This window comes from Neopsephotus bourkii, unplaced genomic scaffold, assembly GCF_033783945.1.
Source record: "Neopsephotus bourkii isolate Nb327-2 ecotype Australia unplaced genomic scaffold, CSIRO-AGI_Nbou_v1 NB_1526, whole genome shotgun sequence".
In the NCBI taxonomy this organism is placed as follows: Eukaryota; Metazoa; Chordata; class Aves; order Psittaciformes; family Psittacidae; genus Neopsephotus; species Neopsephotus bourkii.
In genome coordinates, this window is record NW_026902002.1 from 641,942 (window position 1) to 666,995 (window position 25,054).

The 25,054-nt window shown below is 43.0% G+C and overlaps 1 protein-coding gene across 1 annotated transcript; it reads left to right on the forward strand.

The window, feature by feature from the left end:
* The first annotated feature begins 3,770 nt into the window (after nucleotides 1-3,770).
* On the forward strand, nucleotides 3,771-18,214 carry MUC13 (mucin 13, cell surface associated). The gene is made up of 11 exons (XM_061369958.1): nucleotides 3,771-3,777; nucleotides 4,576-4,746; nucleotides 5,662-5,768; nucleotides 7,426-7,484; nucleotides 8,039-8,187; nucleotides 9,496-9,621; nucleotides 10,915-11,026; nucleotides 12,612-12,649; nucleotides 13,996-14,083; nucleotides 15,160-15,352; nucleotides 17,098-18,214. The coding sequence occupies exons 1-11, from the start codon at nucleotides 3,771-3,773 to the stop codon at nucleotides 17,146-17,148; spliced, it is 1,101 nt and encodes a 366-aa protein (XP_061225942.1). The 3' UTR covers nucleotides 17,149-18,214.
* The last annotated feature ends 6,840 nt before the right edge of the window (nucleotides 18,215-25,054 follow it).

The window sequence follows — 25,054 nt, forward strand, 5'->3', positions numbered from 1 at the left end:
CCGCAGCCTGATGGCACCACTCAACCTGCTCTGGCAGTTGGTCTCGGCTCCAGGCTGCAATGCAGGCCAGGCAAAGGGAGCTTTCCTGCATGGAGACACACATGTGCCGATGGCTGAGACAGCTGTGTCCAGCAAGTGCAGCTGAGCTGGGGTAATACAGTGCTTTTGATGGCACCAGAGACACATCAGTCTACGTGGGCATCACAGTCACTGAGAGGCCAAAGGCAGGACAAGGCTACCCAGGGTATTGGCATCTCAGCCCCGTTCAGGTTCCCCACTTCCCAGCTCAGAGTTTATGCTGCACACACAGTGACCCCCGAGTTTTCCAATACAAAACACTGATCTGCGCTCCATCACATTTTCTCTTCATCAGGAAGCGTTACAGCTCCTGAGACAACACCATCGACAACAGAAGAAAGTGAAGGTAAGGAGCAAAACTGCTCAGTGAACCCCTTCCGAGGGCAGGATTGGAGTGAGCGAGTCCAAGGGATCAATAGAGTCCACACAGACAGGAACACATTTCCCTGTCTGGGTTTACCCAGGTTATTCTCCCAGGGGAGACAAAGGTGCCTGGGTCAATGCTGCGAATCCTCCCCAGCTGTTCTTCTTTCCCTGCTGACCTTTGCTGCCAGGTCAAAGTGCTGCAGAAGATTTGAAGTGACTGCTCCTTTCCTGCCTTATGCCTTTGCTTCATGCACCAGTCCCGGGTGCAAGATTGTCTTGGTTTAAACCCAGCCAGACAGCTTTTCACTCACTCCCCCCCTTCTTGCCTTCCCCCTACTGCTGGGGGGACGGAGAGGAGAATCGAAAAGAACGCAACTTCCACGGGTTGAGATAAGAGCAGTTTAGTAACTAAGGTATAACACAAATCACTACTGCTGCCACCAATGATAATAATGATAAAGGAAATAACAAGGGAAGAGAATACAACACCTCAGCACCAGCCAACCGATAACTCACCCCCCTCCCAGCCTGAGCAAGCACCGAACGATACCTCCTCGAACCCCGCAGTCTCCTAGCCCTTCCGGGTCCCTCTCCATTACATCCTGGGTATGATGTGCTGTGGTATGGAATACCTCTTTGGTCAGCTTGGGTCAGGTGTCCTGCCTCTGCTTCCTCCTGGCTTCCCCTCCTCCCTGGCAGAGCATGAGGCTCACCAAGTCCTTGTCCAAAATAAAACATAATTTTTATTAGCTCTGTTCCCTGCCCGAAAGTCAAAACACAGCACTGCACCAGCTACCAAGAAAGAGAAAAATGACTGCTACTGCTAAACCCAGGACAAAGAGGCACCTGCAGACAAGGTGTGCAGAGCAAGGCCAAGACTGGTCCTTGAAGGGAGTTGCTCCTGGGGCTTTACAGAGCATGGAAATGGAGGAAAACACCAGTATGAAGCTTGCGTGAACGGCCATGTCAGGGGATGATGGAACATCCCCTCCTAGTGATTCTCCCTACCTGGCCAGGCTGCCTGTGCCAGCATGGTTCTGAGTGACCCTTGCAGGTGGGTCATACATGCTGTTGGGTCACCGTGAGGAGGGGAATCCTTTCCATGGCTACCCTCAGCTTGTGCTCCACACTGGACTTGGACAGGTGCATCCCTCCTGCTAGCACACCAGTTTCCTATCACGCCTGCCTGCTGACCCCAGAGGTACCTGAGCTTCCCAACACAAAACACTAATCCGTGCTCCCACCTCTTTTTCACTTCATCAGCAAACAAGGACACAACTCCTGAGACAACACCATCAACAACAGAAGGAAGTGAAGGTAAGGAGCAAAACTGCTCAGTGAACCCCTTCCGAGGGCAGGATTGGAGTGACCCGACTGGGGTCACTCAGCTGTTCCTCTTTCCCTGCCGACCTTTGCTGCCAGGTCAAAGTGTTGCAGAAGATTTGAAGTGGCTGCTCCTTTCCTGCCTTGTGCCTTTGCTTCATGCACCAGTCCTGGGTGCATGATGCTCCTGCAGATGAGGTGTGCAGGGGAAGGCTGAGACTGGTCCTTGCATTGAGTTGCTCCTGGGGCTTTCTTGAACATGGGTGTGGAGGAAACTTGGGAAAACAGTGGCATGAGGCTGAGCGTGAGGAGTTGTGTCGAGGGATGCTCCTTACCTGGCCAGGCTGCCTATGCCAGCATGGTTCTGAGTGAGTCTTGCAGGTGGGTCATACCTCCTGTTGGGTCACTGTGAGGAGAGGAAGCCTTCTCACAGCTGCTCTCACCCTGTCCTCCGCAGTGGCCTTGGACTAGCACATCCCTCCTGCTAGCTCCTGTTTCCCATTGTGCCTGAATGCTGCTCCCACAGAACAGCTTCCTCTTTTCACCCAAATGATCCTGGGGATAAGAACACCAATGGGAGCAGAGGCTCTGCTGGGTATCTGCAGCCTAATGGCACCACTCAGCCTGCTCTGGCAGTTGGTCCTGGCTCTGGGCTGCAACCTGGGCAGGTGGACATAGGTTTACTGCATGGAGTCACACACGTGCCAATGGCTGAGACAGCTGTGTCCAGCGAGTGCAGTTGAGCTGGCACAATACAGTGCCTGTGTTGGGACGTGCTCAAACCCTGCGATCTGGGGGAGAAGGGACTACAGGCACATCAGTCTTTGATTTGAAGTAGCTGCTCCTTTCCTGCCTTGTGCTTTTTCTTCATGCACCAGTCCTGTGTGCAGGAGGCTCCTGCAGAGGAGGTGCGCAGAGCAAGGCTGAGACTGGTCCTTGCAGGGAATTGCTCCTGGGGTTTTTGGAGCATGGAAATGGAGGAAAACACCAGCATGAGGCTGAGTGTGAGTGGCTATGTCGGGGGATATTACTTGCTAAGCTGCCTGTGCCAATGTTGTTCTGGGTGCCTTATGTAGGTGAGTCATACATCCTGTTGGGTCACTGTCAGGAGGGGAAGCCTTCTCACAGCTCCCCTCAGCTTGGCCTCTGTGGTGGGCTCGGATGACCATGTCCCTCCTGCTAGTGCCTTCTTGCTCCATCGTGCCTGCCTGCTGTCTGCAAAGTCACCCCAGATTTTCCTAACACAAAACACTAGCCAGTGCTCCCATCTCCTTTTTATGAGGATATAACGATACAATTGCTGAGACAACAACATTGACAACCCAGGAAGTGAAGGTAAGGAGCCAAAATGACCAGTCAGCCCCTTCTGAGGTCAGGATTGCAGTGACCCAGTCCCAGGGAGGACTGCAGTCTCCACAGGATTTGGATAAATTTCAATTATTTTTAAACTAATAAACTATGTATACTGCTGAAATACATAGTTTAAAATCCTTACATAGTATGTAATTACTTAGAAATTGTGTGATTGTATTTTAGGCAAAGACTCTATGGTATGAAAAATAAATTTAAATATTTGTCATTATTTCAGTGTCCCTTTGCTTGCTAAATCTCTCTTCTGGTGTATTTGCTTATCTCATATTTCTATGAGTTTTCTGTTTCTTACTGCTGTGCATGTTTCTAGGCTGGGCTCTCTCAGGTTGATTTTCAAGGAAGGTTTAACTAGACCTTTTCCTGTAGTGTTACTGATCTTCTAAGTCTTTAAGAGGACCTAGGTTATCTCAGGACAGAGTCATGAGCTACAGGATACTCCAGGTACAGTTAAGATGCTGTGATGGTGGAAAAAAGAACCTTGCCCTAGCCTTGGGTAGCAATGGATAACCTGGCTCTAGGGGAGAAGGAGAGATATGCAGAGCCTGCAGAACTTTCAGACAAAGAAAATTTGCCGGGAGAGGGCAAATTAAGTGAAGAGAGAGGTTGCCAGGGAAAAGATATCACAGGCAGACATGCAGGGTAAATCACACTGAGCAACAGGTTGCAGGAAATGAGGGCAAGGCGCTGACTAGAGTGCAGGGCAAGGTGGAAGTGGATCCAGGAAAGGTTTAGAGGCATCATACCATGCTGTGTTCAATGGCCTCAGTGTAACAAGACACTAACACGGCTGACATACTATTTTCCCCTTTCCAGGCACAAGCCCAACATCGTCTTCAATAGCAACGCCAGCAAGTAAGTAAAAGGCAGCAATCAGCACAAATCTGTGAAGTTTAACTGCCGAAGAAGTATGGTATAGTGGCCAGTTAATATAATTAGTTATAAGATGACAGTTGTAAGCCCTGCAACAAATGTCATAGCAGCATACTCTGGTATCTATTTAGGTATGCATACTATGATGATTAACTTAGGAGCTTTCATTTTATTAATGTGTCTGAAGGACACTACAATGACACTTTATTTTAACAAGGCAAATGCATACCAGTGCACGATTAAAGACACGCCATTGTAGTCCAACTTTTTCTCTTAGTTACTTATTTTGGCAACCCTTGATATACATTTTTTTTGGGCTTAGTATTAAGTAGAGTTAAATGGTGAATGCTTAGTATGAGAGATAATGAATTTCAGCCTTACTCTCTGTCCTCACGGTGGTATCCTGATGGATTGTGTATAGAAAATGCTTACTCTAAGACACCAAGCACGCAAAACATAGCCATGTGCTCTTTAATTGCACCTATACTCTATAAAAATATTCTTGGTAGTTTGCTTTAGTAGAAGTAGATATGAACCCTTTCATGTATGATCTACTTTGTATATGAGCTGGCTATTGCAATTTCATAGAAATCCTGATATTTTTCATCTTTGTAGCAACGGACTTCTGCAGCTCATACCCTTGTGGAGAAAAATTGGCTAGTTGTGTTGCTTTACATAGCAATTATACCTGCCAGTGCCAATATGGATTCTACTATAGCAATAGGAATTGTCATGCAGGTGAGTTGCAGAAAGGCAATCTATATTTTTATTTACTTCACAGATAACTGCTCAGGTGAATTTTATTTCCCATATCCTTTGTTCTCATGTTGTAATTGAAAACATAATCACTCTGGGAAAGTGACTGCTGAATGATGCCTTGCTTTGCAGACAGCCACTGCTACAATGACCTAGATCATTATCTCACAAAACAGTAAGAGACAAAGAGGTTAATGTGCTAAGAAAAGAGGCAAGTTCTCTGTTGGGGGAGCTGGAGATTAAAATGAGTGAAAAGCAGGGGAAAATGAAAGTATAAACCTGACATCAAATATTAATGGTTAGGGTTTAAAAATACCCAAACCCATGAAGACTTCTGAATAACCGGCTTGATTTTCTCTATTGCTAAACATTCATCACAGTTTTGTTGAAAGGCATCTCTGCTCTGAGATGCTGCTGAAGGCCAAGTGTGTGAGCAAATAGGGCTTATTTAAGTGCCAACAAGCAGAATTGTCAGGGTGACTTGTGAGCCTAGAGAAGCACTTAGACACTGTATTGCTTTCTCAGACATGGTGAACACATTAGCTGCTTAGTGGCTGCAAATTTGGAGTTTTTAATATGGGTATTTTCTCACTGAATGCTATAACACCTTTTGTTAACTCCAGGTCATGCTTACAGTTTAACATTATTCATAGCCCCGGCCAGTCTGGCTGAGAACAGTATCCTCCCCGCTTCCCAGGTAGTCAGAGTATGTCGCCCATTGTGGCTGAATTGATTGAGCAAACATTTGTCTGCTACTGATTCCTGCAGCATATGAAAAATAACACTGATTGATTTCTGCATTGTATTTCCCAATCTCTGAAGATTGGAGAACTCTAAGGTGAACCGAACTTGCTTGAATGCCTTGCAATTAATTAATAGTCTCTGTTCTCATTCCAGGAAAAGTATTCCCAGGTGTCATTACACTGACAGGATCTTACAGTAGCAGTGTTCAAACTGTAAATTCTCTGGAATATGAAGAGGTGTTCAAAAATATAACAATGTTGGTGAGTAACAATGTTTGGGGATTTTTTTTCTGTGTATGTAATCCACCCTGAATGTCATGCATACAGAGGGAATACACTCTGCCTGTAGTGTGGAGCCTAGAATTTCTTACCTGAGCTATTCATAAAAGACTTGAATTTTGCCCTCAGATTAGTACATGCATGGCTCTTGATGAAATGAAGATACATACCTGAAATAAGTAAGATCTGCATTTTAAGTGCCACTTCTATTCTGGGAAGTTCTCACATAAATTGCTCTGTATCTTTCACCATTCCTGCTCCAGAAACCATGGGGCTGAGCAAAACTTTGCTGTGCATTTAGTTTCTGATCTCAGCTGCTTGTTGAGGGCTCAGTAATACTCAGTGGTATGAGTAAAAATGAACCTCTTTAAAAAAAACCCAACAATTGTTTCCACATAGCACAGACTTTTCAGAATGGCTGTCCAGCTGTGTCTAAATACCTAAATAATAAACCTTTTCCATAAGCATACCAGTATTATAATTTTAATGCTATTAGTGAAACGGATATTACAAATTTTGAGCATTCTATTATCATGGATAAAGTCTGGTTACCCTGCTCTTGCAGGGGGGTTGGACTAGATGATCTCTTGAGGTCCCTTCCAACCCTTGGGATTCTGTGATTCTGTGATTTCCTGGATAAATTTATATTGCCACATTGAAACAAGTGTATTCATTTATGGAAGTAAGAAAGAAGAGGTATGTCTCTACCAGACAGCTGCTCAAAAAATATTCACCAAATATTAATCACAATTCATAAAAAATGATTATCAAATTCTTCATGATATTCTGTTGCTTGCTATGAATGTTTTATCAGGAAGCAATCAAAAATTGTCCCTCCAGAATGTTAAAAGAAGATTTTCATCAGCCTTTTTGTCCAACATTTTTTCATGACATGTCTACAGAAGTGCACTATCTGCAGCACTAGAACAGATATGTAATAGTATGCAAAAGTGAAAATAGCATAGGAAAGAGTTTTTATTTTATTAAAAAGAAGGATAATTTATCTTTCATTTCAGTTGTCTTAGATATCTTATAATTTTCTCACTGTGCCTTCTGCTTGTGTGGCAGTTGGAGGCAGCTGCCACAAAAGTTGTTGGACCAGTTGTTCCCTGCTTCACAAGGGATGGGGTAGAAGAGTGACTTTTCTCCTGACCCTATCCAACCCCCAGTGATTTCATCAGTGCTGTGCTTCTCCCCTGATCAAGATCAACCCCTCATGATCCCACTTCACTACATCTAAGGGACACACAGCATCTGTAAGGATGTCTACTTCTCCCTCTTCCCTTTACTTATTCATAGGTTGGTATCACAGAGATAACCTTCTAAGTAATGGCTCTGCAAGGGAGTATCTGTAGCTAACCAGCCAGTCAACTCTAGTGCACTGCCTGACATCCATCCAACTCATGTCTCTTCATCCCTCAACTGCTCTCCTGTATTTCCTGTTCTGCATCACCACCCCACTGCGCCTTTTCTGCTATACCTTGCACAGTGGATGTTACAGACCAGCTTGCTTTATTTGTAATGATAGTATCATGCTCTGGATTAAAACTTTACAGCTGAAGCCTAAGTGTTTTATATGATTTTGGTCTATGTTTCTGCTTGCCTTTAACTCCAGTACATTTACTGTTCTTACTTACAGTTTAAGGCTGCCTTCAAAGATTTAGATGGCTTTGCAGAGACTGTCATCGTGGAAATTCAGTAAGTTAGCTTTTAGCACACTTAGCTTCCTACACACCCTATTTTAATCTGTTTTCCACAGAGTACCTAGTTCAAGAAAGAATATGGGATGAGTTCAGTTCAGTATGCCTCCTGTTCTTTTCGTAGTTTTAAAGTTCCTGGGATGCTGGCCCTATTTTTACCCCATGGATTTCCCATACATCTGTGAAGTGTGCTGGCTGAAACAGCTCAGCAGTGGATGTTCCACTTTTAGCACACTGAATATTGCACTGTGCTATAACTAGCATTCCCTGTGATATCTAACATGGCTCTGCAATTGTGACAGTTAAGTGAACAGGCCCAACTTGGAGTCCCAATTTAATTGAAGAAATATCCTCATTATAGAAGACCATTGCATCTCATTGTGCATTTGATGTTCTCCGGCTGAACCCAATCCAGCTAGCATCTACCTACATTTTGGGATGAAAGAAGCTAGGGGAGAAAAGAAGGCTTGGCGGAAGTCTTCTGTTGTGTTTGCATGTAGCTTGCTGTCCCTATAGGTAAGACTTTAAAATTGTGTTACCTGTACTTTTCAGACAGATTCAGACAGAAAGCAGAGCTGCTTCTCAAGTGAGTGTAACAGTGACAAACCTGTTTAAGGACAACTCAAATGTAACCAATGTAACAGTTACTAATGCAATATATGCTGAAATAAATGAATCGAACTACGTCTCTGCATACAGAGGTATGTAATTCTTTACTGTGAAGTAAATAATTGGCAGAAACAGAGATTCCTGTCTTTAAAGCTGGTTAGAACATTTCAGTGTGCTCATCAAAGCTCATCAGGGCACAAGCCTTGTTGATTTTAAGGAGCTGAATGTTCAATCTTAGGGAATTTTGAAGGCTCAACCATTCAATGCTGGGCTTTTTTTTGCTTGTTAAGGCTTTCTACTTCCTGTATGAAGAAAAAAAAAAGAAAATACTCATTCCCAAGTTGCATGTTGATTTTAACCTGCTGAGTGTTAAGCGGCTGGAAAAATCAGGACTAAATATATACATGTATTGTGCTTCTGAGAATAAGCCAGTATTTTACTGGCAAAATAGGATGAAACTCTCTTTGGATTACTTCTTCCATAATTAACTATAGTAATTGAAGCGAGGCCTCACTGATTAGCTACAGAACTAAGTGATTCATTGCTCTAAACCTGTGAAGTCTTACATCACTAAAAGTGTAATACTTGGAGAACGATTTTCTAAATGAAATACTGATTTTTTTAATTTTTTTTTAAATATATTCGTATTTTGAAATCAGCTTTTGTGAAAGGCGCAGCTAATGATTAAAGGAGTCCATTTCCTGGCTTATAGCCTGAGTTTGGTCTCTAAAAGTGACTGCATCCACTTCAACCATGACATTTCCTATGTGTTGATCCTAAACTTGAGAGGGAAATAGAAAAAAAAAAAAAAAGCACCAAGACAATCACATCTGTCCACTGTATTCCCTCCACTGTATTCCACCCACTGAGGTTTGTAAACCATTCCCACCACTGGGACATGGATCTAAATAGCCACATGTTGGTCAAACAGCATACTAATATGGGTAATGAAATGAGCTGCATGCCTGTAAATACTCATATCTATGTAGAACTGCACGGGGTATGGACTCACAGTTCAGTCACAGAAAGATAAGTGCTGGGTTTTTTCTACAGTTGATTTAAGGTAAGTCAGAAAGTCAGAGTTCAGAATATGAACTTATAGGTAGAATTTCCTGTGTGGTGGACTGGGAGATCTGAAGGTTTGGAGGCAGTTGTAGAATGCTGGCAAACAGAACGTCAGAAGATGTGATGGAAATAGGACATTAACTTGTAAAGAGCTAGGGAAAAGACTGCTCCAAATACCTGTGATACTGATGTTCCCAAAAAAAGGACTTGCAGTTGGGTGTTTTTTTTTAACTTACTAAATAATTGGTTTATGATTTACTGAGCAAGTGCACTCCCTTCTGTGAAATCACACTAATAGTACTCAGGTTTGCTTCCTGACTGTTTCTCTTTTAAAGGTGCATCATACTGTGATGCTTTTAAATGTGATACTCAAACCACATACTGCAAAGACGCTATGTATCCAGAATGCTTATGTCAGGATGATTTTGCAAAGACAGAATGGGATGAACGTTCTTGTTCAGGTAAGAACCTGGCTACTTTATCTATTCCTGGAAGGCTGACCTTGTTATTCCCTGTCTCAGTCCCTTTTTGAAAAGGGTGCTCTGCAAATGTGCTAACCTCTAAAAATTAGAGAATGTTTGTCTTTTTGAGAAAAATCATAGAAACACATTCTCATGTTTCACTTTAAACACACCCATAATTCTGTTCTAGTAGAATAAAGTACTAAAGCCTGATAAAATTATCATTGAAACCAGGGAGTAGGCAACTCATTAAATGCATTCTTAAACTCTTGGTAGGAACCAAAAGTTAAGTAGGTAAAGGATGGAAAAATGCCACATCCCTGGTAGTGTTCAAGGTGAAGTTGAATGGAGCTTTGAGCAACCTCATCTAGTGAAAGGTGTCCCAGCCCGTGGCAGGGGGGTTGGTACTAGATGATCTTTAAGGTCCCTTTCAACCCAAACCACTTTATCATCTAAAATTGAATTATTTAAATTGAATCCAATATTTACAGCCTTCTCTGCCAGGACACATTTTGGGAATAAATTCTAGGTGTTACACGGAGGCAGCTGTGGGGACTCTGACAGAACTGGAAGTCTCACAATTGACTACATGATCTCTTAAAGCTCTGTCCCTTTTTTGTAGTTATAAAATGGCATTATCTGTATTTATCTGGGTTTTTGTGGGAAGAATGGTTTATGTGATTTTTAGGAACTGTTAGTTTTGGGGATTTTATTTACTTGCTTTTTTGAATCTTTTAATGAGTACTGTGGTTATATTTCTACAGACCTGAGATGTACCTTATTTTCTTCTCATGAAAACTAAAATTATAACACTACAGAAAAAAAGTGTGAGATATGAGATTTTGGGGAAAACAACAAATGTCGCAAACACTCATGATTAAATCATGAAAGTTGACTACAGTAAAGTCCAGTGAGATGTGACCCAGCGTAAGTGTGGCCCATTGTAGGCCCTTGCGGACCCTAACCTGTCTGAATCTCATCCAGTTTTAGATCAATTGCAATACAACTCATCTGCTGTGACATCAAATTGCAGGTCATTGTTGCCTGTGGATGGAGTTACGGTTTTAAACAGAGACCGTTTGCTTCTAATTTTGTGCTTTTGTATTTCATTTTCTGTTCTACACAGGTATAGCCCTAAAAAAAGCCATTTTGGTGCTTTGAAGTGCAATAAAGTTGTGTGTGTTTACAGTACAACTAAAAAAAAAAAAAGGTGGAAGGGGAGAGATCTCCAATGTTCATTTTTGGGAGGGCTACCTTCAATTCACTTGGTATTTTTTCCCTCTGAAAATACAGACTGCAGTGAAAGCTGTTCTTCAGAACAAAACAAGTACTGTGAAAGAGTAGGAGCGGTTCCAACATGCAAATGCATGGCTAACTTTAAAAAGAAGAATGATAGCTGTGTACCGTGAGTAGTCAGTTTTTTTCTTGTGTTCCTCTGTTTTAGGCAAAGATAGGCAAAAAGAACATCTAACATGGGCTCACCCTCAATCTTGAAAAACAGGCTGCAGCTATGTGAATCAGAGAGGTGCCTTAGCAGGTGGACAAATGCCCATAATGTCACAAGATAGGTCATTTTAACTGCTCAGCATTAGCTGTTGGTGTGCATTCATAATACTTCAGGGGAAATTCAAGGAAATTCAAGGTCATCTGTGAGCCAGTGAAGAGGATAAGCTACTTTATGCTTATTTTGAGGGTTGCCCACATAAACATGAATTATTCTGTTGTGGTTTAACCCCAGCTGGAAAATGTTTAATAATTAAAAAAAAAAAAGTAACAAAAAGTGAGACAACAAGAAGAGAAAGAAATAAACCCCCCAAAACAACAGTGATACAGGATACAATTGGTCACCACCCACTGGACCATGCTCAGCCTGCCTGTGAGCAACGATCAGTGCCTCCAGCCAACTGCCCCCCAGTTTATACACTGAGCATGATGTGCTGTGGTATGGAATACCCCTTGTGCTAGTTTGGATCAGGTGTCCTGGCTGTGTTCCCTCCTGGCTTCTTGTGCAATTCCTCAATGGAAGAACACGAGAGATTGAAAAGTCCTTAACTTAGGGTCAGCACTGTTTAGCAACAACTAAACCATCAGCGTGTTATCAACATTATTCTCAGGCTAAAGCCAAAACATAGCACTGCAGCAACTACTAGGAAGAAAATTAACACTATCCCAGCTGAAACCGAGATATACTCCTTCAGAGTAACTGAGCCATAGGAACTGGTATGTTGAAACATTTAGTAAGCAACAGGCATTAAGCAAGACTTACTCCAAATCCCTGGGCAGTTTCCACTGATATCAGAGGGGACTCTCTTTCCCAGTAACTTTCAGACCTATGTTATTTTGGTTTGGTTTTCTCTCTGTAGGAATTTCTGTTAGCTCAGGATCAGAACAGAGCATTATTGTTTGCTGGTGAAGCTGAATAAGTGACTGGTTGTGCTCTGCTCTCGTGGATAAGCAGATGGACCTTACTCCCCATATCCATTAATTCAGCTCTTTCTGTAGTTATTGCTGCTACACACTGAACGCTTCTTACTGTAAAGTCAATGTATTTTAAATCTGAGAAACTAGTAAGGGAGGAAGGTTAAGACCTGCCAGTCCTTATAAACCTTGTATTGACACTTTTGTTAAAGACTGTGAGTAGGAATTCCAAGTGACTCAGAGATGTAGTGGTTAGTTCTCAGGAAAAATTAGGCCCTTTTGACATTTTTCAGGCTAAGAACCCAAAACTTTGAGTATGCAGCTCACCAGTCATTCTGAAAATATCAGGCTGTTTTACTCTAACAATGAAACTAAAGAATTCAATATAAAGATAGCATTAAAAAGGAAACTGTAACAAACACACCTTGTGGAGAAATTGCTTATAAAATGTGGAATTACGCTATTGTTTTGTGATTATAGAATGGTTTGTATTAGAAAGGACCTTAAAGACCATCTGCTTGATGATGTTAACTTTCTTTTCTTTCCCCTTTTTTCTTTTTGCTCTCATGTAGCTGTCCAGTGGGCTACTCTGGGGAGGACTGCAAGGACAGTAAGTACAAGAATGTCTGATTTTAAGTTATAGCATGGAATAAAACCTGGTAGTGTTTAATCTGCCTGAGATGTGCCTGCAATGAATGTGCCACTATCCCCTATTAAGGTTGCCACCATGCTGTATTGATAGCTGGAAAATGTTAGAAAAAATGAGTGAAATTCCACTGTTGCCTGGAAGTAAAAATCCTCTTGAAACTCATGTTCAAGCAGACAGTAGCATTTTCTCTAAGACCTCTGCATTAAGCCCAGTAGTTTTAAGTCTAACAAACACAGGTTATTTAACAGAAAAACATTTAGTCCTCATCTAAAGACATGCAATGCTGAACTCAGCACCAATAGATTTGTTTGTCGTGTAGTTAATTGCCGTCTTTACTAAAAAGTCAGTGGATTACTCTTATTTGAAATATTTCTGCTTTAATATCTAGCCACTGGTTCTTGCTTGTTCTTTACCTTGCAAGCACTGCATAGTATCTAGTACTTTATACCAGTGAAGAGATGATGACTCTCTGTTATCTCATAATTGTAGCCATCTGAAAAAGCTAATCAGATGGACCTTCCAAAACTTTCTCCCTTTTCTGAGTTAGTTTTGCAGGTGATTGCTTCAACTTTGCCAGTTTCCACCATCATATAGTTTAGATGAGGACATTATTCATGTCTTCTATTGTTGGCATGTGCCTAAACTCAGAACATCTAATACAGTTGAAGGAAGGTTAAAAAACAAGTAATTATGGTTCTTCACTTCTCACACTTCCTTTGGCTTTATTTGAGCAGACGGTTTACCTATGTGGCCCTTTGGAGTCTCACACTGTTCCAATCTTAAATTATCCATGTTTAACATGCCTGTTTCCATGGCTATGAGATTTTCAAGGGTTTTCTTCTGGTTTTGCTTGAGAGGTTGGAGATTGGTGAATGGAAGTTTTAGTGCAGCACGGTGAATCTTACCAGGTGTAAATGTTTGGAAGGAAAGACACTTTTTTGTCACATAGAACATCCCTTTCTAGTGAAATTTGGGGAATTTTAAGGCCTTTTTTATAAAGCAAATGAAAAAGCTAATCAGCACAAAATCAACACACTGTGAATTTAAACACAAATTTTGGACACGCTAATAATAAACTTCCTGCCTGCCTGCCTGCTTCCCTCTCTCCTTTCCATCCTTCCCCCTCTCTCTCTCACTTCCTCTCTTCATTCCTCTCACCCTCCTTTCCTCCCCCTGCCCCCCTTTCTTTCCTCTACCACTCCACCTCGTAGTAAGATGACAGGGCAAAGACGTAATTTTCAATATTTACCGTGAGATTTCAGTTAATGTTTCTTGTTTGGTTTGGTGGTTTGTTTTTCTCTTCCCAGGTACAGAACTCATCCTTATAATAGTGGGTACAGTGCTTGGAGCCATAATCCTGATTTTGCTGATAGCAGTCTCTATTATTTCAGCAAGGTAAGAGTATTTCTTACAGTTGAATAGAAGATGCATTGCTGCATGTTTGTAGAGAACTAAGGAAAAATTTAGAGGGCCGTGGCTGTGAATGTGGTTGCATGCGTAGTTGGGCAGACAAGTTCATTTAAGTCATGTAGCCATTAGAATTTGGTTTTGCCTGTGTGATCTTCCCAGAAGTATTTATTTATTTTCTTGCTGTGAAATCAACTATAAAAGCTTCAGCGAAGTCTTCAAAATATACGCCTTAACACATTAATCCCAATCCTGCCCTAGCCAGTATTGATATGGCATCTAGATAAGACTGAAGAAAGATGTTGATACCAGAAAGCCGTGGGGCCCAAATTCAGACCCTCTGTAGCTTTCCCTGCTAGCTAGCACTGCAGCTCAAGGCCTGGCATGCCCTGTTCAGTTCAATACAGGTGACATTTCCAGTCAAGAATCTCTTTAAAGCTTGCTATTCCTGGTGTACTGGCAAATTCCCAATTGCAGTTGCACTTCTTCATTTCCCTCCATACAATAAATATAGAAATACTATGTTGCATATGATAAATATAGAAATACTATGTTGCATACCATAAATACAGAAATACTCAAGCAGTTCCTCAGTGCTGCCCACATAAACGTGCCTACAAGACTGTGTGCAATGTATGGATTTGTGATCATAGACAATTCAAATGTATCATTTGAGTGTCCAGTGTTGGCTGCAGGCATGAGGGCAACTTTTTTTTAACTCGGCCTAAGGAATGCCTCATTTCTTTCTCTGAATTGTCAGTTAGAGCTAGGGGTGGTGAAGGAAACCTCTTCACCCTCGGAACCAGATGAAAGAGGTCAAAGTACCCCTCTGTCCCTCCTGGTAGATTAGCCCCATCTGTGATAAGAGATGCCAAACTTTGTACTCTGCCATTGATAACAAGGGTTTTGCAATAGGTATGCTAGAAAAATGTTTCAGGTTTCAGAACAGGACTGGACATTCAAATTAAGGTGGGAGTGGAAAATTCAAGAAGTTAGACTTACTCAATAAGTGAGGCATACTAAAAGGTCTTAAAACCTCCCTTGTTCTTTTGTTTCCTCTGAAGAAACAAACACAGGCAAGATCCAGAGCAGAAAAGACTGATAAAGTCAGGATATTCCAACTCAAATACCTATGCTGATGGACAGACCAGGATGTTCCCCCGAGTCCAGACCACTTCTGGCCATGTGAACCCAGGGTATCAGCCAAACAACCCGTATGAGATGCGTTCAACAAACAGAGGTCAACATGATGATTTGGTAAGTGTTTCGCACAGGCCTACAGGAATTGTGCTCCTGAACTGTAACACTGTGGGCTACAGACATTATTGGAACCTAAACCCACTCTGTCCATCCTCCCTTGATCTAGAAGGCCAAAGTGGTATGAAGGACCCAGCTGAAGCTGAAAAATAAATCCCTTAATACAGAGATCTGCACTCATTTTATGAAGATCTTTCTAGAGCCCCAATAGTCATCCTTGAGTCTCAGGAGGAATACGTGAAAAGCAAGGGTTAAAGCAACAGTTTGGCTACCAAATGGTCTGCTGTGTTCTAAACCGTCCCTCTGCATTGACTGAACACATTCTTCAGCACAGGTGCACATGCAAGCATCACAGGCTGTTTCAACCTGTGCTTCTTTTAAGCCAGTTGTAGCGTCAATAGGTGCTGCAGTGGCACTTCCTGGTTGCAATCTCATGCAAGATTTAGAGTCAGCTTAAGTTGGCAGAGCTGCCCAGAGGTTGGGTGTTCTCCCACCCACTCTGCTGCTGCCTATTTTACAGCAAGAACCTCTACGGTTGCTGCAGCATTGCAAAGGGCTGAAGTGCCATGAAAAAGCTAGCACAGCTGTTGCACTGATACAGCCCAGGGCAGTCTGTTCAGCAGAGGTGTGTCATTAGCTGGACCATATGTTCTGAACAAAACCTGCCTGTTTTATCTTTGAACTCTGCAAGGTTGCTGCTGAAGGAGCAGGGTCTTGAGAAGTGCTATGCTGCGATATGATTGATTTGCTGGATTCTACATGTGTCAAGTAAATGGGAAAAACATTGTCCCATTTTAAATGACATTTTAACTCCACCTCTATGGTGCAAAAATCTACTCCTGTTTAGAGAAGAAAAACTGTTTAATTGTTTTAAATTGTTTTAAATTCAATTTGTAGAATTGAGGCCTAAACCATCATAGAATCATAGGATCATAGAATAGTTAGGGTTGGAAAGGACCTTAAAATCATCTAGTTCCAACCCCCCTGCCATGAGCAGGGACACCTCACACTAAACCATACCACCCAAGGCTTTGTCCAACCCGGCCTGGAAAACCGCCAGGGATGGAGCATTCACAACCTCCCTGGGCAACCCATTCCAGTGCCTCACCACCCTCACAGTAAAGAACTTCTTCCTTACATCCAATCTAAACTTCCCCTGCTTAATTTTGAGCCCATTATCCCTTGTCCTGTCACTACAGTCCCTAGTGAAGAGTCCCTCCCCAGCATACCTATAGGCCCCCTTCAGATACTGGAAGGCTGCTATGAGGTCTCCACGCAGCCTTTTCTTCTCCAGGCTGAACAGCCCCAACTTTCTCAGCCTGTCTTCATACGGGAGGTGCTCCAGCCCCCGAACCACCCTCATGGCCCTCCTCTGGACTTGTTCCAACAGTTCCATGTCCTTTTTATGTTGAGGACACCAGAACTGTACACAGTACTCCAAGGGAAACCTGATGTTAAAAAAAAACCAACCCACCTTTTAAAAAGCTGCCAATTAAGAGAAGAAAAACATCTATTTAGTTAGTTGATTGATCAGATTCACATGAATTTTAGCATTTCTAGCTTTCCAAAGATGTCAACTTTTCACTGACGAAAATCTGCCTCTTTGGTAGTCCTTGAGAGCTGGTGCGTCACAGAGAGAGGGCTATCATGTGCAGTGAGCTACATGCTGAGCTATTCTGAGAAAGGAGCTTTCTGACCCAGAGTTACTCTTTATTTCTTTCTTTTCTTGTCCAAATTCTTTTCAGTATGAAATATCACGGGAGCATGAGGGCTTTAGGATGCAGAGCAAATATTAAGTGACAAGATCGGTATAAAGATGGATGACCACCACAGCAATGGGGCAGACCAAATCGTTTCACAGCCTCTCACCAATGCAGATACTTCAGCACAAGAGACAACAAAATCTACAGCCCCAGCTTCTCTGAAGATTTTCTAAAGGAAAACCCCTCCTTGAAAGGGATCATGGACAACTCTCTGAAATAACAGAAAAACGAAGCAGAGGGTAGGAGGAAGACAATGACTTTCACAAGAATTAGGGGGCTCCAGTGAACACCAAAATTCTTTCAGGCCAGTGCAATGGCAGGGAAGTGAGGGTAGACAAGATACCAGGGGTTTAACCTGCTGTTTTTCAGTTCTCCTGGAAGATGGTCCAGGCAATATGTGTGTGGTATTGAAAATGTCATCACCCTGATCTTTGCCTGCATTTGTGCTCACTCATTTCAGCTAGAGGCAGCCTGCATGGCTTTGGGAAGATCAAAACTGTTCTTCATGAGAACCTAACCTTTTTCTTTATACTACATCAGATACAGTCTTTTCCCCCTCCTCAACCCCCTAAAATTTCCTACCTGAAAGCATTCTGTTCAGATCTCTGCTGACATGTGTTGTGAGAAACAATGGTACTTGTCTGGTCTTTTACACAGCCATTCTTCCCAATACAATGACAAGAAACAATATCTTCAAACAAACACTATTGTTCTTCGTCTTGCACAACCACATTGATTTTACATTCTCAGTTCCTGTGGAAAGTGTTAGCATTTTTTTGCTTAGACTTTTTGTGTTTTCATTAAATGATTTTGTTTGAGGGGCTTTTTTTTCTTTTTTTTTTTTTTAATTTCTTAGTCACACTCAATAAATCTGTAAAAGAATCTGCATTTTATCATACTTCACTGAGTATGAATTATCCACTGACTAGCATTAACATTTCTGTGAATATATACATAATATATACATGCACAAATATCTACATATATTTAAAGGTTAAACCCATTTACAGCATCACTTAATTCCATGTTATATTTTGTGGTTTGGTTTTTAACTTTTCCTATTAAAATTTTTCTTATTAAACATTATAGTTTCACAGTACCAAGGCTTTTTTATATTGCTTCCCTGTGGTGTAAGTGGGGTATTTTATAATTCCAGAGACTGTTTTATGTTACAACTTGTGCAGGGTTTAGATGCAAGTGTGCACAGACTGGTTTCATCAGCACCCAGCTTTCAGTCAGAGCTTCTGATCAGAAATAATGTTAGATATTAACGAAGTTAAAGTGTTCAGTGTTTTAAGGCTGGCACCATTTTTCTGTAATTATTTTTTGATTGGAACTGGGTACTTAGTGCAACTTGGTCAGCTTTGAAAATGCTGGCCAAGCTGCTCTCTGTGATGGCAGCTTTGTGTGTATGGGTCTGTTAATGTCACACAGCTAAAAAGGAAGTGTCTTTCATCTTAAATGACAAATCTGGGGCCAGTGGTAGAAAACACTGTGTGCGGCTGAAGAAGTTACCAGGATGTGCATGCAGATGGGTTATTCCAGTGTTCTTGGTGATCAAAACCAGGGTTCCCACTCACCAGCTATGCAGTTGAAAAATAAGAACTAACCAATCCTGATCTTTCTCATGTGGCTTCTCTAGCAAAGGAAGATAGACCCCACTCTCTCTGAACTGCCTGCAATGGACAGTAGCTCAGAAGTAGCCTGGTGAGAAAAGGTGTAACTTTAGTTCTGTTGTTTTCCTGGGTTTTCACTGTTTCTTTCTTCCAGTTGAAAAATGGGTAGGATACAGGCAGAACAAATGGCAAAAAAAGAGTCACAAAGCTCAGTGTAGATTTACTTGGTTCAGCCAGCTGCTATTGCTTAGATACCTGCTCCTACCCTACTTAATACAGCAGACTGAAACTCAGGGTTACATGGATTCTAATAGATTTTTTCTTTATCAATAAAAAGCCCATACGTCATGGTCTTTCATTGAAGTTAATTGCCAGGTTCTATCAGCTTAGTGCAGAGGATCCTCAAAATACATGTAACAGTAGCCTGCTGCAGAGGCCCATGGAAAGACTATTACGTGTTATCTCTTATTCTTCCGCAAACCAACCAATAGCAGTTGGAAGTGCAGCTGAAAGCTCAACAGTAAATGAAACTTTAATGCAGCGAAACTTTAATGCAGCAAAACTTTATTGAGGATGTGATACTTAGATTATTTGCTATCACTGGTAATAAAAGGAGCAAAAAGGGTTAGGTGCTTGTGTCATTTAACCGCATAGGAATTTTCATTGCTTTAGCTCAAAGCTAACTTCTGCAACTGCAATCGGGTCTCATTTAGCCTGTGGTGGGGAGGGGCTATCAGATCCTGATGTAACCATACTACTCTGGCATTTCAAAGGCAGTTACAGCTATTTTATCTGGACTGGAATTCTGTACTGAGAAGACAAACTTTCAGATATTTCTCTTCTGTTTGGCTATTAGCAACACGTAATTCTGCTGGAAATGTGATCATGGAAAATAAGTCTTTGTGGTGTTTTACAACTGCCACCATTTGGCTCATGCTTTGTTTCAAGCTGCCCATCCTTCAAAATCCAGAGAAAGAGGAGCTGAATGCTATCCTCATCTGTCAGTGTGAGAGACAAGATGCCCACATCTAGGCCAAGAGGCTTCAGAGAACTGTCAAAACGCATTTCATGTCCTGGGGTCTCTCATCCATCTTTTCCCCACAGACACAGAATGTCCTGCTGGCCTGTGACCCACAGAGGATGGTGGAAGATGGTGCCACTCTAGTCTGCCACTTATTTTTATCCTAGTCCAAAAACTACACTGGAGAGTGTAATTGCTTTGCACATATGCATGGAGATGTACTAAATAGCATTAACAGCGCTGGGACAGAGCTTGTGTAATTATAGCACATACGTGTATGGATACATTGGGATTACTTAAGTCCCATGCCACTGAATACACCTGAGCATACTCAAGTGATGTGGGGTGGCAGTGGAGAGGTATGGTGCTGTAGACAGTGGTGGGATAAGAGCTTGGGCCTGGGCAGCTATCTCAGAGGAGCTGTGCCACAGTAACATGACAGGATGGTCGGGTAAAGATGGGCTTAATCAGACCTGCTGGCTCCTGTGCCATTTGCACTGCTTATGCCTGAAACCAGCTCAAAAATAAGATGTAAAACTCTGCAACCACACACCCCTCAACAAAACCCAGCATCCAAACTTGCATGTGAAAGGCAGCACCCTTCAGGCCTGAAAGTAGGAAGCATTTTGCACTTTTCTGATTGCCTGCTGGTGAAAACCACACCTTGTTTCCTTTATGAGACTGTTTATACATAGATCCTGCATGTGACATGCCAGGCTGGAGGCATAAACAAGTAAGAGCAATGAAGGTAAGATACTGTTTTCAAGGTGAATGAGAGCACTCCTTCCAATCAAGGAACATGGGTAAGGGAAAAGAAGCCTCTCCTCTAGCAAGAAGTGCTCCCCTGCTCTCTAGGAATGGCTTCCCCAACAGAAACCATGGGTACAGAGAGCTTTTAGGGAATCTCAGGTGAGGGCTGAAGGGATTCACGCAGATGCCTCAGTGAACATCACTGTCCTTAGCTGTTTTGGGGGGAACCACCTTGGCTTCATCCCAGGCTCAGGAGGGTGACTGGTCTCTAGCACAACCCTGAGACAGAGGATCCTGCTTGAAACTCAGGGTTTGTTAGCCCAGGGCCAACAAACACAGAAAGGCAAGCAAGGCATATCTAGCACTGCCTCTTTTATCTGCTAACCTGTAGTGGAGGACTGACACTTGTCAAGTTTGACAGCTGCAAGGTCATCATTTTTTTTTAATTAGTCAGTATTATTATTTCCCAGTTTCCCAGCCTTCATCCTTTTTTTTTTAGCCCAGTAATGCTCTCTGTTTTGAAGCCTTGTGTCTGGTGTTTGCAGATGAAGCAGCTTTTGCTTCTCAAGGGTTCCCAGGAGTATTGAATTGATTTCTCTCAGGTTTTGGAGTGGGAGCTGAAGATACTGATTTTTTTTGCATAAACTAGAAAAAAAAACCTAAACCCAACCCTAAAAGCCTAAAGTGGTATAAGAACAGGGAAACCCATAAAACATGTCAGGTCACAATGCAACAGGAAATAAATAGAGCTAAAAATAAGCAGTAAATTGCCTTGAAAAGGATGCTCTAACTGCTGATGAAAGGCTCTTTAAATATATCAAAGCCACAAAGGCAGCTTAGGAAATTGGTGGGAATGCTGATGACCAGGGTATAAAAAGAGCAGATGGGGATGATGAAGATGTAGCAGAAAAGCTCAGTGATTTGCCTGTGGCTCTTTTTGCAGCTGAAGCTGTTGGGGAGCTTCCCACATCTGTGACACTGCAGCAGGTCAGCTGGAGGAGCCAGAGAAATCTGAAGTAAAAAGTTACCATGGAGCAAAGGGGTAGCAGGAGTAAAGGAAAGTAAGTGGAGTAACTAGGTAACAGGTAATATAAGGTCAAATAGATAAAGTGGCTGTTAATAAGTGACCAGGACCAGGTGGCACTGACCCTGGAAACCCAGAGGAGCAGCACAGCCCAGTGACACGGGGGGCTGCGGTACCCACCTGTGCTCCCAGACGCAGCCAGCCCATCACTGCAATGTGCTGAGACATCATTGATGGGTCTTTTAGCCTTTGACTCAGGGTGGCAACCAAACACTCACCGGTCTGGTGTATGCAAAGCTAAAGGAGGTCAGTGTAAAGCAAACACTAAAAAACAATGCAGGTACAGGTGGTGAACATTGTGCCACAGGGGTTACGGATGCTGTATCTGCATGTTCAGAAAGAGGTTAGGCAAATTCAAGGATGCAAACGCATGACAGAGGTGCGCCCTCTAACAATAGGATGAGAAAGTGGGGATGCTGGAGGAAGGTGCTGTAGAAGGAGCCAGGCCCCCAGGATAGACCCTCCTGTTGCAGGCCCTGGAGCACAACCTGGGGCTGGAGGGACAGCTTGGGCCAGGGGATCATTTGTCACTTTCTGAGCTCATGACTTGCCTTGTTCAACGGCAGCACAGCCTGAACGGTGATGCCTGCGGTGTGAGTACATAGTATGTTTTGTGCGCCCTAATTATGCCCTGGCTGTTCATAAACCATGGAGATCAGGGTAAGGTGCTGTACACGGGGCTTCTTACTGTTTATATAAAAACAGCCTCATAAAAGAAACAAGGGGAAAATTTCGCAAGCAGGTAACTAAAAAAAATGCAAAATGCTTCCGGCTTTTTAGCTGGGAAGGTGCTGCCTTCACATGCAAGCTCCAAAAAGCAACCTCTGGAGAGCAAGAACTATTCCTGTCTCCATGAAAAGTAAACCCAGAACGACAGCTCCCACCCTCCCCCTCCTGGTGGAAGCAGAACAGTTTGCAAAGGAGCTGTGCCTCGCTTCTCTCTGTCCCAGGCCCCTGGCAGTGTCCCCAGGCCCCTGGGGTGACCCCTACGGCACCTTCCAAGATAGGCAACACTAAGGGGAGAAGAGAGAAAATCTCTGCCCAGTTGTGGCTCAAACATTGCAGATTTCCACAGGGGAGCTGAAAGACTTGCAAGGCCAGAAAGGGGGAAAATAGGGCACTGACAGGAATAAGCAGTTTTGCCCATGACTCCAGAGACAGCTGTGGAGGGACCAACATTGCTTCTGAGGGGTACCTATGGCAACCAGGCATTTTCTTCTTTTTTTTTTTTTACCTAGCCTGTTCTGAAACACTAATGCATCTGGTAGCACCCTGAGGGACATTCTTCCCAGCTGGGTTCCCAGTTTGGTTATTGCTTTGGCAGTACGTTTTCTAAAGTGATATTAACAGCTTCCCAGAGTAATATCTGTCATGTCTTGGTGGGGTGGGGACAGTGAGGAAAACTCTCAGCCCTCCTGAGATGGCTCCCCTAGACCCTCGTGGGTGTCCTTGTTGCCTGCCCCATGCCCGCTGAAAAGCCTGGTTAAACATTGGGGAATTTCTGCCTCTCTTTTCATCATGGATATCCTGATGTAGCTGGGGAAAGAAAGTCTGCTGCTTAAATGAGACTTTGGAAAAGTGGCTTTCTCCAAGGTCTCTTATCCATACAGAGCCTTTAGTGGGATAAATCAGCCAAAAATTATAAAAAATGTTTCATACCTGGGACAACCAAGGAATTCAAGAGGTTATTATAGTGCTAAGGTACCTAATTCCCTCTCAAGTAGAGGAATGTTTAAATTGGTGGGAATGAGGGGTCAAGTCCAGGCAGGTATTTTGGTGTCTAACTTGTACTGATATTAATGGGAATAGGGGTCCTTGGGGAGGAATTGTGGACCTGTGCCTATATATCATTCCTAGAAATGAAACAAGGCTTGTGTTGCACATATGTAACAGTATGTTATTCTCAAAGCAAGGTCTTTCCTTGTAGACTTTTCATCATTTCTCAACTGCTTTGTCCTTCCAAGGCTGGTGTGAACAGGCTCTGCAGCCATCTCATGCTGGGCAGAAACCATTTACCAGAAAAAAAAGCAAAAAACCAGAGTGCAGTGATTTATTTCAAGTAGTGATTAAACAGCCAAGTGTCAGCTGAGGTTTGAAAAAGCTGCATGGGGCATTGGAGGCTCACACCGCATAGATCTAGGGTGAAATTCTCGGAAAACCATTCATACCTCCAGAGCTCTCTGCTCACTCAGGCACCTGGGACCTCTGTTCAGGGGGAATTTTGCCAGAGATCTGAGTGAAGCCAAGCCTAGCTGGCTCTACCTGCTAACATATTAAATTGTGTTTAATGATGTTACCCCACATGCATGCACACAAAGGGAATCTCTTTGGGCTTTCCATTTATGAGAAACCTGCTAAGCGCACCCAGTAAATACTGCTGCCTTTTGTGGCTCTCCCTGAGTACTAATCAAAATGGGTCCAGTTTATTTGAGGCAAGGTCATAGAATCATAGAATAGTTTGGGTTGGAAGGGAGCTTCAAATGCCATCTAGTCCGACCCCCCTGCAATAAGCAGGGACATCTCCAACTAGATCAAGTTGCTCAGAATCACATCCAGCCTGGCCTTGAATGTCTCCAGGGATGGTGTATTCACCGCCTCTCCAGGCAACCCGTGCCAGTGTTTTATCTAGATCAGGTTTTTACCAGTGTTTTACCACCCTTGTAATTTTTATTTTTCCACATCCATCCTGAATTTCCCCTCATTTGTTTAACCCCACCCCTCCTCGTCCTATCGCAACAGGCACTGCTAAAAAGTCTCTCCCCAGATGTGCAGGAAGAGAGAATATTTAATACAACGTGCAAGGAGGTAGGGACGGACCTTTAGGCTGTCAAACCCTCCTCCCGCTCCCTCTTCTCTGCGACTTGGCAAAGTTCCTGGCCACAAGATGGAGCTGGCTCTTTGCTTTTGCAGGAAAAGGCACACGAAAGGCAAAACGCTTTAATGAGCACACTTTAAATGGGGCTAACCATTAACAGAGACCACAGTCAGCTGTCCAGTGAGCTGCTAATTTTTAACCCTCTCCTGTATCGAAGCCTTGGCCACCCTCATGCCTGTTTGATGGCATGCCTCTTAACTCCAGAGATTGCAGCATATTTTTAGAGGTGGTTATGGCTGGAGACATTCATCACCCATTTCACTGCAGTATGTCAGTAAGCCCCTCCTGAAAACAGCCATTCAGGCAGCCTAGTGGCCCCAGCCTGTGCCAGGAGCTGTAGAAACAACAAAACTTGTGAAGTTTGGGCTTGCTCCACCATCACTGTTTGAAAGACTCAAGTTTATGCACCTTAGAGGCGTGAGGAAAATCTCCCCATGTACCTTCCTCGCTTTCCAGCTCAGCAGCTCCAGACATGGACTTGCACAAAGATTTATACCGAGTCCTTCCTTTTTTCACGTAGGAGAGGGACAAAACTTGGCAAGACAACTTTAGGTGCCATTCTCTGCTTCCCAGCAGATCAAGAGTCAGAGCAT